At 35.2% G+C, this 20,000-nt stretch overlaps 1 protein-coding gene across 2 annotated transcripts in view; it reads right to left on the reverse strand.

The window, feature by feature from the left end:
- The window catches only part of LOC118446102 (protein vein-like), a 238,565-nt gene that overhangs the window by 49,021 nt on the left and 169,544 nt on the right, over window positions 1–20,000 (reverse strand). For both annotated transcript variants that reach the window (XR_014982663.1, XM_035876376.2), the window contains exon 3: window positions 17,249–17,391. Coding sequence is in view for 1 of the 2 variants with exons in the window: in XM_035876376.2 (XP_035732269.2) it covers window positions 17,249–17,391 (143 nt within the window). In the remaining variant the exon portion in view is untranslated. The remainder of the gene's footprint in view (window positions 1–17,248; window positions 17,392–20,000) is intronic.

A 20,000-nucleotide genomic window follows, 5' to 3' on the forward strand; every position in this document is an offset into this window, starting at 1 on the left:
CAGACACGTATTTAAATTCTTCCTTTGAGAAAGTGAAATATTAAAATATTAAATGGAGAACAAACGAGTAACGAGTATGTTATTAAATGATACTCAAGTTAATTGTCATTAATTAGTCACGTCGGAATGAAATTATTCGTTTATTGAAATCTCTTAAGAAAAAAAAAAAAAAAAAAAAAAAAAAAAGAAAAAAAAAGAAAAATAAAAAAGAGAGAAAAAGAAAAAAAAGAAGAAAAAAGATAAGAGAAGAAGAAAAAAAAAACATTCTCTTTTTGAAACGTATGTACAATCTTTTAAATTACAATTATTCAATGATATTAATTTATTTTAATACGTAAACGTATTATTTCATTTCTTAGTTGCATCGATTTGAACGTTAGGCGAAGATCCGTTACAATAAAAGTCCAACGTGTTCTAAAAGAGAAGCTTTCCTCGAGCTTTCGAAAAGAACGACGATATATACTCGCTACGACACGGACAAAAGGTTTACATTCCGGTATGGAGAGAAAAAAGACATTGAAAGTCAGGCGAGAACGAGAGAAGATGGAACGTGGAAAGAGTAGGGAAAGAGAAACATAGAGGAAACGAACAAGCGAAAGAGAGAGGGGAGAGAGAGAGAGAGAGGGAGGAAGAGAGAATACGACGTGCAGTTTTGTGAAAATGTGCTGCGACGTGTTGGATAAGAACGACGTCCATATTACGCTTGAACCTTTTAACAGAGAAGTCTTACCGGCTCCTCTTCTCGGAAGATTTTTGCGATGCTCAGTAATTTCTTTTTTATCGAGGAATCTCTTTCGCGATTTGAAAAGTCAAGAGGTACGAGGATACGTTCGAAGAAAAGAACGAACGATCGTTTCAACGCTTTCCGTTATTTTCCAAGTGTGTCAAGAAAAGCGAAAGCGTTCGGTCGAAGGAGACAAGAAAGAACGGTTTCGTAGATCGACTTTAGTTTGTCGTTGAATCGAACGGGAAGAAAAGAGGAGAGAAGAGAGCAAACATTTATTTGCATCTTGTGTGTTTGCCAGCGAACGAATAAAACTCCTAGCTCTCTCTCTCTCTCTCTCTCTCTCTTTCTCTCTTTTTTTTTTCTTTTTCTCTCGAATACAAAAAAAGAAAAAGAAATAGGAAAAAGTTCGTATCGAGTTAGCTCGAGTTCGAAAGTTAAAATCGTCTAACGCTATCCGTGCGATTTTCTTTCCATTACAGATTTTTACGTTTTATTACGATAAACGTTTCGCTTTAGTTCGTATAGGGCGTTAAAAAGGCAAGGTGTTACCCGTCGAAATGAAATTCGAGAAGGACTAATGCGCGTGACCCTTTCTTTAACCTTTTCTACATTCGAACGACTGCTATTCATTTTGGATTATTTTCTAGACTTGGATTATTTTCTAGAATATATATATATATATACATATATATATATATATATTTGACGTATCGGACAAGGAGGCTTAGATTCAATAAGACCGGCTGACGATCTTTTTACGATCGACTCACGATATCGACTCAACATCGATATTGCTGACATAAGCTAATGTTCTCACTGATGCCGTCGAAATTCGAAATATGCTGTCGCGAGAACACACCCATTTCTCTCTCTCTCTCTCTCTCTCTCTCTCTCTTTTATTTTATATTTTCACATTTTTCCTTGGTTTTCTCTGTTAATTATACAATAGTTTTTCTGAAATTAATATCTCGTATACCGATCATATTTATTGTTAACATTGTTATAAACTTTTCGTCAAAATATAATTACATAAAAGTGTTATATTGTTATAAGATGAATTCGTGAATTTATAGAGAATCAATAGTCTTATAATATCTTGACAAATAGTTTTACAACATCTGCGAATAATCGACTTGGGATCCATGTCGACCTAGATGAGCGACAGGTTCATGAGCCAAAGAACATGGTCGCTTGAATTTTCGCGAAAGCCGCAAAATCCATGCACCCGGTTTCACGTTGAAATGCGGGTGGCAAGCTGTGACAATGCTAGTTCGCCGAACTCGAACTATAGTTTCACATTGTTGTTCACCTGGAATAGTAGCGGACTCGAGAAATTCTCGGTTACCAGCCCTCAGTGTCTCGCTCTGACGTCAAAAACCACGCCCTTTTTCCTAGGGACACTCAAGTCAGCCAGTTGTATTATGTACAACTTTTATAATACATTTTCTTTTCTTTTCTCCTTTTTCTTTTATTTATTTATTTATTTATTTATTTATTTGTTTGTTTCTTCTCTCTCTTTTTTTTTTTACTTTTTTCATTGATATCATTTTTTTTTTTTTTTACAAGATAAATTTTGTTCAATCGAACTTATCGATCTTGGATATAATTTAAAACAAAAAATCTCGTCTTCTTTTTCTGTAAAGGATTACTAATATTTTTTTCTTTTCCTTTTTTCTTTTTTCTTTTTTACGTATATTGTTCTCGTCAATTTTATAAACCTTCTACTGTAAAGTTTACACACAATGTGAATTGTAAGAGAAAAAAAAAATATAAGAAAGAAGAAAAAGGAAAACAATCGTTTTCCTTTTACAAAGGAATATAACAAAGGGCAATAAATCGATGGAAATATTAAGGTTTTAAATTTTAACTCTTTCTATAGGAGTTCAAACTTTTCGTATAAATTTTCAGAAATTATTTCGCAATTTGCTAAAATTCGATCTCGTGCGGGTATAAGATGGAACGTTGTTGAAGGGTATTAATGTAACTTCGTGGAGAAGGGGAAGAGGAGAAAAAAGAAATAAAATAAAAAAATAAAAAAAAGAGACAGAGAGAGAGACAGAGAGAGAGAGAGAGAGAGAGGAAGGAAGACAGAGAGGCCCTTAAGGGAACGGAAGTATCATGAATTTTCTAAGGCTCGTCAGTGTAGAGAAAAGTGTGTCTAGTTTCGGCGTACAAATACAAACTCGTTACACGTATCTGTTTCTCTTTTTTACTTTTATTTTTATCCTTTTCTTTTTTCTTTTTTCTATTTTTTTTTTCTATTGCTTTTTCTTTTTCTTTTTTCTTTCCTCTCTTATTCGCACGACTCTCGGCGTTCGTTTCGTTCTGTCTCACGGATTGCAGCGTGTAATTTCGGGTCGCACGAGCGGACGATATTGTTAATGACGTGAGGGAGGAAGAGGAGGAGGAGGAGGAGGAGGAGGAGGAGGAGAAAGAGAAGGAGAAGAAGAAGGAGAAGGACAAAGTGGAGAATGTCGGTGAAGAAGACAACCTGGTGCACATCGTAGCACGTATTGTAAGAGAAACGGCACACGAGATCAAAAGAAATGGCACGTTTTCATCCCCCAACCCAAACCACCCCATTTCACCCAATCCCATCCTAACTTGTTCTACGAAGAACTGCTGAAACGAAATCTGGAACGCCACGTTCGCGCCTTGTTTCCGTTAAAATTTTGTGTTTGCAATGGGGAAAAAAAAAAAGAAAAAGAGAAAAAAAAGAAGAAAGAAATAAAAAAGGATTTTACTTTTCATCGGTCTTCCTACGTAACAAAAAGAGAAAGAAAAAGAAAAAGAGAAAGAGAAAGAGAAAGAGATCCTAGACGTTAACGTTATCACTGTCGTCGTAGTCGTCGTAGTCGTCGTTGTAATCATCGCTCTTTTATAATCTCTCTTTTGAATAGGCGTGCGCGCACTCATGCACGCCTGAATATCCTTTTAACTTGGCTCTTTATGAACTTTCCCACGATTCCCGCTTGTCATTTTCTTAACGCGAATGTGGACCTTACTTCTTTCTCTCTCTCTCTCTCTCTCTCTCTTTCTTTCTCTTTTTCTTTCTATCTGTCTTTCTATCTATCATTCTTTTCTCACTTTTTCCCTTCACCGATATTCTTTCTCATTTTCTTATCGCATTCCACTTTCCCTTGATTTAATTTGTTTATTTTTTTATTTATCGTTGGTTTTTACGACGAAAAAAAGATCTTTTTTTTTTTAGGTCAACCTGACCAACCAAATAAAAATTCCATCGTCAAAAATTCTTTCTCGAATTGTCTTCGAATATATTTGCGAACGTGTAGATTGTATGTATATATATATATATTTTTTTTTTTTTTTTTTTTTTTTTACGTGTATTTTTATATATATTCGTAGATATGTATGTAATACGTTGTTTCGAGTGTTCCACGATGGAATTATTATTGTAGCTATATATTCGCATCAATTTCGTAAGAGAAAGGTTACACGAGTTGCGACGTTCATTACAAACGTCGTAACGAGGCCTCGAGCTAGCTGTGCAGTGCATGTGAAAATAACGTGCCTCGTTAAAAAGTCAAACAAAAAATACCTGCGAGATAAACCTTCCCTTCTTTTTTTCTCGTTTCGTTAAAAGAAAACAAAAAAAAAATAAAAGAAATATATATATATATATATATATATATATATATATGCAGTATATTCGGATTAAATGTATATGAACGATAACTTCCTTAAGTATTAAAAATTCAAAAAATTATTTTAAATGGACGTTGTATAGCGTGATCAATGAGACGTGGTAAAGTGATAATTATTTGACTTTACGATAAACTCAGAGAGGCATGCAAAGATCATGTTAAAATTTTTTAATTTTCATATTTTTTAATATAGACCTGACTCTATAAGACCGGATTTGAGTAAATCTTAAACTTGTCCGATCATTTTTTTGCATGTTTTATACTTAAGGATATAATCATGTGTATAAATATAAACTAATCATACAGAAAATATATATATATATATATCTTAAAATGATAATCATTTTAATATGAAATGTTTGTAGAGAAACTTTAAAAAGATATTACTAAGCTTTTATTTTTTTTTTTTTTCTTTCCTTAAACTATCTTACGACATTGTCTATATAATCTCGAAGAAGGTGAATTTACGATCAACTTGCGAGCTATCGATGTTACTACATGTACAAGAGTTAATGATCGAAGCGTATCTTTAGACAGTGTAAGTCGCTGGTTTCACCTCTTTCAACGAAGCTACGATACAACGTTCGGTCTTTTTGTGGGGTTGGATTGCCTTCGTACCATCCCTATGACGCCCGGCTAACGTAAAAGGATGATTATACCCTCAGGTGCCGCTCCCTTTTACTTCCTATGTATCTACGAACGTGCCTTCTCCGCATTCTACCATCTCTCTCGAAAAAGCATGTACGTACATATATTTAGTTTCGAAACTCTTCCCTAAGAGCACGTTAATACACTTTTCTTTATGGCTCCTTTAAGTGTAAGAGTTATAAATGTTATTAGAATATTTCCTATAAGTTTTCTCAAAAGGTATCGTCGTTATTTACTTGAATTTAGAATCGAATTTAGAATATTAATAATAATTTATTAGAGAATAAATTAACCACGATCTATGATCTTTCTTTCTTTTCTTCTTTCCTTATTTTCTTTTCTCTTTTTATTGATGCAATAAGAACGTAGTACGCGAAAATATTATCCGTGTTGCGTTTTTAAAAACAATGTCTTTTGAATTAATCTCGACTTTTGGATTAATCAGGAAATAATATTATCGCGAAGAAAATTTAAGATAATAATATACGACGCGATCGTATGATTTCCGAATTGAACTTATAATTTATATCGTTATTATTTCGTTTCATTTTGAAAGAAGTGAAAAATGAAAGGAAAAAGATATTTAAAAAGAAAAAAAAAAGAAAAAAAAGAAAAAAAGGCGAGAGAAAATTCGCGACGTAATTTAAAGTCACGAATGCGGAAATTGTGTTCGTGATAGAAACTAACCGACTACATTGTCCACGTGAATTTGTTGATTATTGTATATATTGATCGTGTTGTCATTAATCGAATGTAACGAAGGAATTTTCTTGGAAAATTTTTTATCGGGCTCGTTTCGATTACCGATGCAAATTTCTTTTTTCCTTTTTTTTTTCTTCTTTTTTTTTTTCTCTTCTTTTTTTTTTTTTTCTTTTTTTCTCTTTGTTTTGTTTTGCAAATGACGATCGATCGGGCTGGTCGCTTTTTAAACCGACGAAGAGTAAATATTGAAATGAAACGAACGAATGAGAGGAACGAGGAACGAATTCGTCCAATATCAAAACGTACTATTACAGTTGAAAGCGAATCACACGGAATGCAAATTATCAGACCGTGTCCATCGAAAAAAATTCATTTTTGCTGTGGCAATGCGTTAAAAGGGGTGAACCATTGGTATATGGTATTTTTCTTTTAACAAGATACCAACGAACACCCATGAAATTTGGCCATATATACATATATACATATATACACCTCTATACGCACACACACACACACACATATATATATATATACACAAATATAATACTAGGGTAGGTTTACCTACACAAGTGTAAATATGTGTAAAAGAAGAAGGTGTGAGAAAATAATCGATAAGCTTCGATCGGTACACATTGCATGGCTTCCGTAAAGGTCCGTAGATTAATGGTAGAGATAGTTTTCGGTGGTGTGATCGCGTGAAGTATGCCATGGTACATGATCGATAGTTTGCGTGGGCCTCGATGACGTCGAACGAACGAAAAATAAAAGTAGAGAAAGAATGGTAAGGGAGGGGTGGGTTAGGATCGGAGAGGAAGAGGAAGAGGAAGGGGGAAGAGAATGGGGGGGGGAAAAAAGCACGGACGCGTGACGTACGTTCTCTCGCGATACGCTTCCGTTATTATCGCTTTGCTGTTCCCTCGAGAATCCCTCGTATTGCCATTTTTTTTTTTTCAAATATCCTAAGCGGCAAGGAAAAAAAGTTGCACAAAAGCGTCCATTTCGATGATTCCATCGCAGATAAGATTTTTCGCTTAACGTCAACGCCAAGAGTAAACAAAAGGTGATATTGGTAATAATTATCGAGGTTTTAGTATCAACGAAAACATCGACATCTATTGAACATCGAAAAAGAAAATTTCTATTTCGAATAAAACCAATGAGCATAGTTCTTTTTTCTTTTTTCCCTGTAATTTTCTTCTTCTTTTTTTTTTTTTTTGTTCCCTTTTTTCTCTTCTATTCTATTCTTTTTCTTTTTCTTGTTTTTTTCTTTTTTTTTTTTTCTTTTTTTTTCGTTTTTATCAAAGAAGACAGACAAAGTTTCTATTCGAAATGAATGGGTTACATTATTGAATGAACCCTCAAGAGAAATCGGACGGTCGAGAGATCGACTTGAAAATTACCGAGTCGGAAAGCGTTGATTTTAAAGGGAGTCGAGTGGAAGTCTTTGAAAGTTTCTCAATTAATAGAAGTGAGACGGTCGATGTTTGCGCTATGCTTACGTAATATCTTTCAAAGTCCTTGAGTCTTTGACTGGTGAAAGTGTTTCGTTCTGTTAATGAGTCAACGAATAAATTCGTTATCGAATAATAACGTGCCTTGGATCGGGAGTGTCAGGAAAGATGGAATGAAATGTTGGAATGAAACGTTGGATGTGAGAAACGATGGAATGAGAAGGGATGAAGAGGATACCGGGGAGAGAGGTGGGTTAAGCGGCAATGTACATATGCCGTTTCTCTGATGACGTATGCCGATGATGATACCGACGGTGGCCCAGCAAACAGATCATATCTATTCATCGAGCTACCTCTATTGTGAGAGCTCCGTGCCGCACGGAATTCTCTCCATCGTACTCTACCAACTACGGTTTCCGCGTGCTAAACCGTTTGTTAGCGCTCTCGCGAGTACGTTCCTACTCTGTCCCCGAACGTGGTTAATATTATTGGCACACCAAATTCTCCAATCGGCTTTCATTACGTTGTTAGGTGTTCTCTGAGATCGTGAATCGATTTCTCTCGATTCTCTCTCTCTCTCTCTCTCTCTCTCTCTTTCTCTTTGATAATTTCTTTTTCAATTTCTAACTTAACAGAAATCATATGAGTATCGATTTGTGAATATTGAAAATTGCGTGATATTCGTTTTGATAAAAAAAAGAAAAAACATTCTTTTTTTTTTTATGCCCACGTTTATGCACAAAAGATAGATAAAACTCCCGCGAGGTGACTCTCGCGAAAGATACATTTGATTACGTTCGATTATATTTAACTGCCTCCCGGGTGCAGTATTCGGATGTATGTACGACTTTATACTCTGCTATTTTATTACAGTAGTTACTGCCGCATACTGGTCGAACACTCACACGATTATAGTCCACGTTTCGTTTCGTAACGGCCAGGCAATCTCCATTGAAAATTTAGATACGGATTATATTTAAATTCGACTAGGGACCCGTCTTCTATATTTAAGCTAAGTCCGATCTTTGATTTTTCTTTCTCTTTTTTTTTCTCTCTCATTTCTTTTCTTTTCTTTTTTTTTCTTTTTTTTTTTTTTCAAATAACTTTCCAATGGTAACCAATATTCGATGAAAACACGGATATTTATCTCGATTACGATAGAATGTTTTATAATCGATTACAAAGAGTTAAATGATGCGAATTAAAGAAATATAATACACGTAGATGGTGGAATATATCTGATAACATTAGAATCTCTACGGTAGTTATTATATTATCACGCGTGGGACTAGAGGATGGTTATAACTTTGGCAAAGTTTGTATCGAGTAAATACATGAAGTAGTAAGACTCGATGATTCCGAGGTCGTCAACACGTAAGGATCAACGAAACGAAAGAGCTCAGAGGGATGGTGGCACGTTTCTTAGTTTAGTTTCTCCTAACATCACATAGTTTCCAAGTTAGAGTCAATCTCTTCACCCTTCTCTTACATAATTCGAGTCGAGATTCACTCTGCGGCAGCTCCGTTATCTAATCAACTTGATCCGTGTTATTTGCATTAAGAGAGAAAGAAAGAAAGAGAGAGAGAGAGAGAGAGAGAGAAAGATAGATAGATAGAGAGGAAGGTAGAAAGATAAAGAGGGAGAGAAAGAGAGGGAAAGAGGAAAAGGAAACAGGTTGACCTCTTTTGTCTTCACGCGTCAAGTAAACGAAGCGAAAATTGGCCTTTTTGAAAACTCGTCGAACGTAGCTGGAATGTATTCGAGATTGGTATCTCCCCTCCTACTTTTTCCCTCCTCTTTCCTTCCTCAATGAAATCGTATTTAATTTCGAGCCACACATGTCCCTGTGGGGTTTCACAGAGATAATCTAAATTTCGTTTCCCTTATATAGACGAACGTATTCCGTAGTTTTTGTTCGAACGAGCAAGGTTGAGCTTGTTAATTATACGTCGTCCGAATCTATCGCATATATATATATGTATGTATGTGTATACGTTATATGTATAGTTAGGAGAGTAAAGATTTCAATGGAATTCGTTTCTCTTGGAAAATCCGATTGTCCAATGGACGTATTTATACATTATATCTTTCTAGTTTATTTTATTGTTCTTTTTCTCTTTTTTCTTTTCCTTTTTCTTTCTTTTTTTTTCTTTCTTTTTTTTTTTTTCATTACATAAAGATTCATAAAACACTTTTCAATCTCAAGTTTTTAAGGAGATTACAGATAGTAATTTTTTTTTCTTTCTTTTTTTTTTCTTTTTTTTTTTTTTTTCTATATTCTCATAGAGAATGATATCATCGATGCCAGGTTGTAACAATGCCCAGAGACTATTGGTCTCATCGGGCGTCATTAACGGAACCTATCGAGGGATCGAAGATCGATGATTAGGCGAGCGAATTCGAACGTTTTGCCGTCTGTTTGTTCATTACCAGTTAATGGTCGGGAATTCTGTACGAGCGACAAAATAAAATATCGACTCGAGAGAAATGGGACGCTTGACGTATCGGGCTTATCCGTGAATTCTCTCAAATATTTGACAGACAGATTTTTCGTCGTCTCGTTGTGTTTGTCGTTGATCGTGTGCGAATGCATGCACGTCAAACGTCGCTTTGCTTGCGACCGACTCGCGAGGATGAGCTTTAGGATCGGCATTGTTGGCATCGCTGATAGCGACGACGCAAAATCGTGCGTTAATCGCAAGCGGTGATCGAATCTTCGTGCGAACTTCAAATTCTCCGAACCATTTTCGATTATCGAAATGACGGCTCTCTCTCTCTCTCTCTCTCTCTCTCTCTCTACCTCCCATCCTCCCGTTCTCTCTCTATTCACTCTCGTATTTGTGATGCACGGGTTCATCTATTTCAACTATTTGTAATACAATATATATACGTACGTCGAGAAATTTGACGAGTTTCTCATATCCCTTCTAATGATTTTCATGGATCTATTTTTAAAATTATTATTATTTTCATATCTAATAGAGTTTTGATTGATTCGAATAGAAATATTAATATCACGTATCATTCATTTTAAAATACCATCGTTTTAATATTCGTTATATAAAAGACAAGATAAAAAAGTTTTTTCCATGGATTTGATCAATTTTCTTTTGGAATTTTCTTTTGAAATGTCTACGTATATATATATATATACATATATATATATATACGTATAATGTATAAATGGTATAATTCTTCAATAGAGAGTCATCTTTTCTTTTTCAGTTGAAATACCTCTCACTTTCCATGCTATATGCTATATGCTATATATATATATATATATATATATATATATATATATATATATTACGATAAAGGAAAAGAGGAAAGAAAGAGAAATGGGAGAAAGAACGCATAGCGGAAAAAGCTTGCAGAATTCAACGGACTAGACGAGACGGACGTATACGTATGAGCAAGGTCTGCGTTTAGTAAGTAGTAAGAGAAGAGTATAGTCAGACACAGACCGGTTTCGCCCGTCTGTTTATCCAGCAAAGGGAGAAGAGAATCGGAATTTGTAGAGACGCCAGACAGTATTCGGTACGACTAAACCCGACGCAATACTTTCCTATATTCGAGATTCAAGAGATTCCTATGTCGGAATTTTTTTCTCAAATGGCTTCAATTATTTACATAATTGTTTATTTTTTCGTAATTCAATGATTTTTTTTTTTTCAAGTTTTCAGCTCTCTCTCTCTCTCTCGCTCTCTCTCCCTCTCTCTCTCTCTCTCTTTCTCTCTTTCTCTAGTTTTTTCTCTCTCTTTTTCTCTTTCGATAAAAGGAATATATTTTATAAACTATTCGAAATGAAAATAAATTAATATCTATATATTAACGATCTATATAAAATGAAATACTGTTTCTTGTAATCCGCATCGATTCCTTTAACGCATCCCCTCGGGTGTTAAACGAGCTCGAAGTTTCTGTCGTTTTATTTCAGTTCGTAGATTTGACGACGTCTTCTTCGATGCGTATCGAGGCGAACGCAAAGCGATGTTTCGAAGAACGCCAAGTGACATGAAAATTCGCTTTGCCGGAAGCACCCGAGATGAGACTCTTGAGTTCTCTCTCTCTCTCTCTCACTCTCTTTCACTGCCAAACAAAGACGTAGGTAAAGACTGTTTCTAGTCGAGACTGAAGTATTTCTCTATTGACGTGAATTTAGGAAAAATATTTGTTCGTAGATATCTCGCAAAGAAAATATATATATATATGTCTCTCTATAATAATTTTTTTTTCTTCTCTCCATCGAACGTTCTAACGTCTATGTACCTTCCGATTTTTCATTATCCGATCTTTCATTATTACTCCTTTTTATTTTTATTTTTTATTGTTTCTCCTTTCCATTTTCATCCTAGTTATCACATTTTCTTCCTTTCTTTCCTTTTATTTTATTTTTTTTTTCTATCCTTATAACATAAAGTCATTTTGCAACTTTAGTTCGCGTCACGAACTTTTGTCATAACGTTGAAAATCGCCGGTATACATTTGCGGTGCTATCAAAGTAACATATAGAGAGTATAACTGCAACGATTTAATGTCAAAAGATACGAACGTGATCTATAAACTCCCTAGTTTACGGATATATTACGTACACATGTATGTTGGTACACATCTATATTAGGCATAACTTTAGAGTCGTAGATTCGCTTTATGACCGACATACTTTATTTCCGAATTACTTTGAGATAAAAGTGGGACATATAGTAATAACCACGGATTTTCCTCTGAAAATTTTCCTATTCGTTTTGGTTCCATGAACAGGGAGAGAAACAAGATAGATATACCTCTTCGCGAAATATCGCGTAAGATCTCTTTCTCTCTCTCAATCTCTCTCTCTCTCTCTCTCTCTCTCTCTTTCTTTCTATGTATCCATCTTTCTTACTCTTATTGTTACTCCTACTCCTTTGTCTTTTCTCGTTCTAATTAATTCCGTAAGAATTATATGCTCACGTCGTTGCGTTACGTACCCTTTCGACCTGCAAGTACGATGTGCATTTGCTAAGCGAATAATTCTAGAAAATACGATACGACTATTACACGAACACTATGATATCCTAAGAAGTTCAACTTCCGTTTATAATTGCTTCTCCTCTTCTCATTTCTTCGGTCTTCTTATTATTATCAATAATCTTTTCGTTCTCTTATCTTTCGTTCTTAATTTCATTCGTTTTTAACGTTATCAACGACGTTCTCATTTTATTCTTTTTCTTTATATAATAGTTTATAAATAACGATAACGTTGAAATCATTATGATCGTTCATTTTTAGATTTGTCTCCTTTTCTTTTTCATTATCATTATATTCATCTTCGTCTTCGTCTTCTAAGTCTTCTTCTTCTTTCTCTTCTTCCTCTTCTTCTTCTTCTTCTTCTTCTTCTATTTCTTATTTTTACTTTGACGAATATGTATCAAGTTTAGTTTCACATTAATATAAAGTAAGTTGAGTTCTCATTATTTTCCACTTTCCATTAGAGAGTACGCCTCTTTCGTGTCATGAGCAATATTTTTCACAGGTTCGCGTGCTCCTCTACATCTTTTAAATCTTTCTACTCTCCTTCCTAATGCGAAGAAAAGACGTGCGATCATTTACAAAGATTCATTAGATAATGTACTAGGGGAGAGCTTATAGAACCCGATTCTTGTTTCTTAAAAAGCCGACACTTAATTGAAAAAAAAAAAAAGAAAAAAAAAGAAAAAAAGAAAAAAAAGAAATGAAACTTTATACTGAAATTTCATCGGATTTTATCAGCACGAGCTTTATATTTTTTTCAAACGATAATTTTTGCCATTTTCTCTTTCTTTCTCTCTCTCTCTCTCTCTCTCTCTCTCCCTCTCGTAAAGAGAAATGTACGCCTAAGGAATACGAAATACTACTTGCAACCGTGCAATATCCAAGTCTTCCGCTTCACACGCTAAGTGTTTGGCCACTCGAGAATTTCTGCCGCGTAACTTAAGCACGAAGCGTAGGCATTAATGTGGAATATGAAAGGGTGGAGAGAGAGAGAGACAGAGAGAGATGGAGAGAGAGAGAGACAGAGAGAGATGGAGAGAGAGAGAGAGAGAGAGAGAGAGAGAGAGAGAGAGAGAGAGAATGAAACACCAGTGGCTGTACTTTCTCTATGAGGGAGTTACATTCAACAGATTTTCTAGTTGTCAGGGAAGGGTCGTCAAGTTTTTTTTTTCTTTTCGTCTCCGTCGCATCTCACCATTATTTTCAGTTCCGTACTGACGACGAATATCACGTGACATCTCGTAATCGAGAATTTTCGTCGTTGAAATTTTTTTTTTTCTTTTTTTTTTTTTTTTTTTTTTACCAAAAAAATGATAATCAAACAATAATTATAATTTTTGTACAATCGTTCGTTCCTTTCTTTCTCCGATGTTAAATCAATAAGTTAAGTTTCATCGTCTTTTTCATTTCCTTTTTTTTTCTTTGTTTTTTTTTCTCTTTTCCCCCGCACAATTTATTTACTTAATCGCAATGTTATTTTAAAACAAATATATCCGTTGGATGGCCATTGACGTATTTTACTAAATGAAATTAAATGCTTAAACGTAAAAGAAAACATTTCGCCTATTACAACTCAGCTGTGTTATTTGAAATTTCGTTATTTACGAGAACAAAGTTAACTTTGGGCAACGCGCTGTACTTCCACTTTCCAACTTACTTTTGTGTAAGTTAGAGCAGTTGACGAATCGAGTAAACGGCTTGTTATCGTACTACGGTGTCTTTGTCGAGGGCTAATATTTAATACAAACTACTTGTCCAACGATACGAGAGTTTGAATCTTTTTCAAAGGATCTTAATAAGATCCTTTAAGAGTAAGAAGTTATAATATTAAGATTTAATGATTAAGTTAAACAAAATTTAAATGTTCGTCATTTAATAATTACAATAGAAATAAATATGATGTTAATACGTTATAATAATATTTGATTCATTTGTTAAATGAAAATCGTTCGATCGTTCGATCGATGTACATTTAATCAAATATAATTCCTTTACCAATGTATACTTATTTATTTATTGGTACTTCGAAAATTAGCTAACAAACACACCTCGAATAAACAAATATCATTATACTTTACCGCAGGAATGTTCAATTCTAAATGATAAACGATACTTATGGGATAATATAAAATACGATAACGAGATGAAATTTTGCCGTAATTAAAATCCGTTTATTCGTTTGATGTCGCTTAATATCAAATAGCTTGTATTCCATAGTACGGCAATATGAGACTCGTGTAAGGTACAAATAACTCAAATAACTCAATGATAATGATGATGGGGGAGGGGAGAAAGAGAAGGAGAGAGAGAAAGAGAGAGAGAGAGAGAGAGAGAGAGAGAGAGAGAGAGAGAGAGAGAAAGAAAATGGGGATTGGATATTGGAATGGATCGATTAGATCGAAAGCACGTGCAAGGAGAAAGAACATGTCACGGGAGTATTGTGGGGAAAGGAAATTAGTAAATGAGTAAGAATAGAATAGCGAATGATGGGGTTGAATAGAGATAAAGGGAGCCAGATATCTTAATGCCACAGAACGTGAAACGACGGCTTTACCATTTCACTATAGGCCTGTCTCGCGAGGGAAACGGATCAGGACTTGTCGAGTCACCGTGTATATAGAACTGGAGTGGTTACAGAGTGAATGAGTGAGAGAGAGAGAGAGAGAGAGAAATATATATATATACAGATAGATAAAGAGAGAGGGAGAGAGATATACAGAGAAACGGCCTGCTGACCCGCCATCAGTTGCCCAGAGCTATATGAAACTCTGACACTGTGCTGCCAGGGTTGTAATTGTCGTCCTTTGTCCGTCATACGAGCTTGCGGCGTGAGCGCAGCGGCGAACCGCAAGCTTTGCCGGTTCTACCTCGAATCGCTGAACCATGCAGGCATTATCGCATCAGGTGCGTAATCCTCGGTTTATCACCTGCGACATACCTACCTACTGTTTCTCCAAATGAAAAGTCTCTTGTCAAATTTCTTTCCCAGTCTTTTTCTCTTCATTTTGATTGAATTACGAGATAAAGTATGATGTTACACGATACAGATAAATATTTACAGATACGTACATATGTAATTAAAATTTAATTGAGATTTATGTATATAGATTCGATATGAAGATGTTAAACTTTAACATCTTTCGTTCGATACTAACTAATCGCCTATAAGTATGATGTTACACGATACAGATAAATATTTACAGATACGTACATATGTAATTAAAATTTAATTGAGATTTATGTATACAGATTCGATATGAAGATGTTAAACTTTAACATCTTTCGTTCGATATTAACTAATCTCCTATAAGCCTTTGCATTTTATTGTTAACTTTAATCTCTTGTAAATTTATAAACCGTTACAACTAGTTTGACGTACTAATCCCGATTTAATCCTGATTAAGTATATCAGACTTTAGGCCGTTCTACTACCTAACGTAACGACCAAATTCGACGAAACGTTTCTCGTTTCTCGAGCGAACGTGCATCCTGGAATTAATCCAAGTATGATTTGGACTTAATTCGAATGCACATGCTTATATGCGTACATATGTATGACCACCTGTAGCGAAGAGATTGTACAGAGATAGGAATCGTATAAGAGAGAAATGATCGCTATCTCCTCGCCTATATATATATATATATATATATATATGTGTGTGTGTGTGTGTGTGTGTGTGTGTTCGTATTATTTTCAATTTCCAATGGGAGATAGGATCGTCAAAGTTTTCGTTACGATGTATATAAACGCGAACGGATTCGTCTTTTAGAGAGAGAGAGAGAAAGAGAGATAGAGGAGAAAGGACGATCGATCAACGCGTTTCGCATTAATGCGGTCTGCCTCGGACGTTTATGTATGTATACTGCGAATGTTTCCAGCACGTCGTTACGCGAAATGACCATCGTAAACGACACAATGTCGGTAAAGCGATAGCCTCGTATATCTCTTGTAGGAAGAACACTTGTTCGCGGCGGCAATGGAGGCGGCGACGTCGTCATCGTCGTCGTCGGTACCGAACGTCTCCTCGGTTGCGATCTTTCCGCTAGCGACTTAGCTCGTTTTCGTTTAGATCCAGGAAATGGCGAAACGACAAGGGGATAAACGTGGATTTCGTCGTATAAGCTCCGCTACCAAGTTCATTTTTCTTCCGGACAAAATGATCGACGATCTTTCGTTTTCCATGGACAATTTAAAAAGAAAAGAAAAGAAAAAAGAAATGTCCTTGGTATCGATTTATTCTTTCTTTCTTTCTTCCTTTTTTTTCTCTCTCTCTCTCTCTCTCTCTCTCTCTTCCTTCCTTTCTTCCTGTTCTTTTTTTTTTCTTCTTTCGTACACGACCCATTTCAAAAAAAATTTTTTTTTTCAGGACATAATTCTTTTCAAATCGGTAGAACAATTTGTATATGTATTAATTAAAATATCATGAAAACTTTGTTACTCCCGCCATGTACCGGATCTTTTCAAACGTCATTCCATTTTCAACAGTGACTGTCGGACTCTCGTACATATCTGGAACACGAATCTCAAAATATTTGAAAACTTTACCGACAAGCGGAGTACTCTCACGTTGGCGGCGAGCAGCGGTTACCCACGAAAAGTTGCTAGTTGTATAATGACGAATGGTTCTACGTAGTCAGTGGTAGTGGTCAGTTTGTTACGTCACGTCATTCCTATTAGTAGTTACCAATGTAATATTCATTTTTGCTTGGACACTTTTATCTATGATAAATTTTGACCTGTGAAAATTTTGGAAAAAAATCTAAATGTGTATATATATATATATATTTTTTTTTTGTTTTCTCTCTTTATTAAATGTACGAGAATGTATTGTATATAAAGCGTTTCTCTTTCTTATCGCTAATAATCCGATTGCATTTTGAAAATGTAATCGAAGTACATCAAAAAGTATACGATTTGCGAATTAATCTTTAAAAATTTCATTAACGAAAAGTTGTATGGAAGAGTATTTTTTTTTTTTTTTCTTTACCCCGGGATAACTAATAAAAATTCAATTTATTTCATAAGATACGTCGTCGTACTTACTTGTCTCCGGAATTCTGGTATCGTGTGCGACTAGAAGTTGGGCCGCAAGGGAGGCCCGGTGACCTGAAGTACTCTCGGCAATGCACTCGTATCTGCCGCTGTCTTCGGGCTTCGCGGAGGATATCACGATTTTCGATCTCCGCCTATAACAATCAAAGGAGTTTTGTTCGATAGAGAAAGAGATAAGGTTAAATCGACATGATAGTAACGATTCTTTGAGAAAATCGTTAAATTTTATAGACGGATAAGTTTTCGGTGAATTTCAGAAAATCCTTGTAATATCGTTCGGAGATTTCTGGTCGAGCCCTTATTCCTTTCAGGAGGACAAATTGAGCTTATCAAATGACAAGGGAGAAAGAGAGAGAGAGAGAGAGAGAGAGAGAGAAAGGGTAGGATATACGTGTATGGTGAAAATCCCTAACGTGTAAAGGAATTACGAAGAAGAAATTGGACTTGGCAATAGGATAAAAGATAAATTAACTTATTGTTATCGTTCGTCCGTCCGTTTCACGGAAAATCGGAATCATACCCACTCGAATTTTCAAAAAAGATTTGATAAAGTTCGTGAAAGGCCGAAGTTTTCCCTTTTTCTCCCTACGGAGAAATTGGAAGGAATTCGAATGTCTTTCGGGGGAAGTAAAACGCCCGTAGAAATAAACCGGCCTGAAATTTTCTAGTTCTCTCTCTTGCAAACCTTCTCTCTCTCTCCCTCGCCCCCCTCCCTTTCTCTCTCTCTCTCTCTCTCTCTCTCTCTCTCTCTCTCTCTCTCTCTCTCCCCAACCCCGTAGAAAACTCCTTTTTCCTTACGAAAGGAATTGAAACTTTTTGAAAAACTTTGAACCGAGGAACTTTGACGGGAAATTATTACGAGCATTCTTAAATATTTGTTGCCCCGGCTACGTTTACCGGAATATATATCTATTTTCTATGGTAATCTTATGGAAAATTTTCTAAGTTCTTACCTTCCGAGATAGAATATTATACGATGAATATTTATTTTCTTTTCGCAGTTAACGATCAAGAAGTTAAATTCATTAAGTTACGTACGCTTATTCTTTAATAGTCAAAAAACTTTGCTCTACTAGAAATTAGTTGTTTCGTTTCGTTGCGTATCGATTGGACGGATGGAAAATTAATATTCGCGGAAGAGTATGCTTCGCGTCGATGTTATGAAGAAAAGAAAAAAATAAATAAATAAATAAAAAGGAAATAGAAAACCATGAGGAGTGGGATGGGGCAAATAAAGAAGAAACAAAACTGGGGTACGGGGGTTGAAGGAAAATTTCAATGAAAAGACGGAGGTCTAAAGAGTTTAGAGAAACAGGATAAAGCGGAATTGGCAATAGTGGTAGTACACAGGCTGAGAGAAAGTTTAAGGAAAAATAAACGTCAGTGGCACGATTATAATCCTATGCTTTTTAAGCGGACTTTAAACGGACGCGAACTAATGAGTACCAGGTTACCTACTTTTATTTTAATTTTGTGCAAATTAAAAAAGCAAGACGTAAAGAGAGAGAAAGAGAGAGAGAGAGAGGGAGAGAGAGAGAGAGAGAGAGAGTTTCTTTTGATGTCGAAAAAAAAAAAGGATCAAAAAATAATCCAGTACGTTACTTTCAATAGATAGTATTTAACTAACAACATTTCCAATGGAAAATTCTTCGATATATTCGAATTTTCGCATAATTAATTTATCTACGAATATATTTATTTAAAAAATGTATGGGACAAATCGATTTGAAAAGTAATACAAGAAAAATGTATCTGTATATAAATTTAATGTAACAATAAGTATTCACGTGGTCAAAAGTAATCCTTAACGTTATAACACTTTTCATAGTTCGCAGAAACGTCAAATTTAGTATTCGTTCTCGCGTGTTCACGGCCGATAGTATATTCCGAGTCACGGTGATAGGGACGATGGTGGATATAGAAGAGACGAATGAGGAGGGTGTGCTCGTGAGAGTGTTAGAGTGAGAAAGAGAGAACGCCTGAGTAACGTTAAAATGGCATAAAAGGGACATAAAGAGCGACCGTAAAGGGGAAAAACTTGGACTTAATCCCGCGGCGTGCAAATTGCAACCGCCCCACCACTTTCATTATCCGGATTCTATCTCACCGAAAGTGTGTACGGCGCCACCCCGACGAACAAAAAGGCAGTTAACGCTCACGTTCGACGCTCTTGTTCTCGCCAATAATCTCACAATTTTTTTTCTTTTTTCAACTCTTTCTAGACTTTCGATATACATGTATTATGTATGTCGAAACTATTAAACGCGTTACGACGATTTTAATGAAATTAAAATATCAAGATTTATGGTAAATCGAAATAACGATCTATATTGATTAATATCGTTTTAATTCATTAATCGTAACATCTAATTAAAATCATTTGTTAAAGATAATTTTCTCGACTTTTGATATACATGTAGTATTATGTAGGTTGAAACGATGAAATGCGTTACGACAATTTTAATGAAATTAAAATATCAAGATGTACAATAAACCGAAGTAAAGATCTACATGGATCTAAAGATAACTTTCTCGTTAAATTATTATGACGAAGAAAGGTGACATTTAATTGCAAGATATTATTCTTAACGATCCCGTCATTGTTTCATCTTCCCTTCCTTTTTATCCAATGGTCGTAGTCAGTTATATTCCTTATTTAGCATCGAACTGATTGTGAATAGAAATAATAGTGATATCACGGAGGAAAAAGAAAAAGGGAGAAAATGAAAAAGGATGGAAAATA

The sequence above is a fragment of the Vespa mandarinia genome, chromosome 1 (genome assembly GCF_050613455.1).
Source record: "Vespa mandarinia isolate Hongniang chromosome 1, ASM5061345v1, whole genome shotgun sequence".
NCBI classification, from domain to species: Eukaryota; Metazoa; Arthropoda; class Insecta; order Hymenoptera; family Vespidae; genus Vespa; species Vespa mandarinia.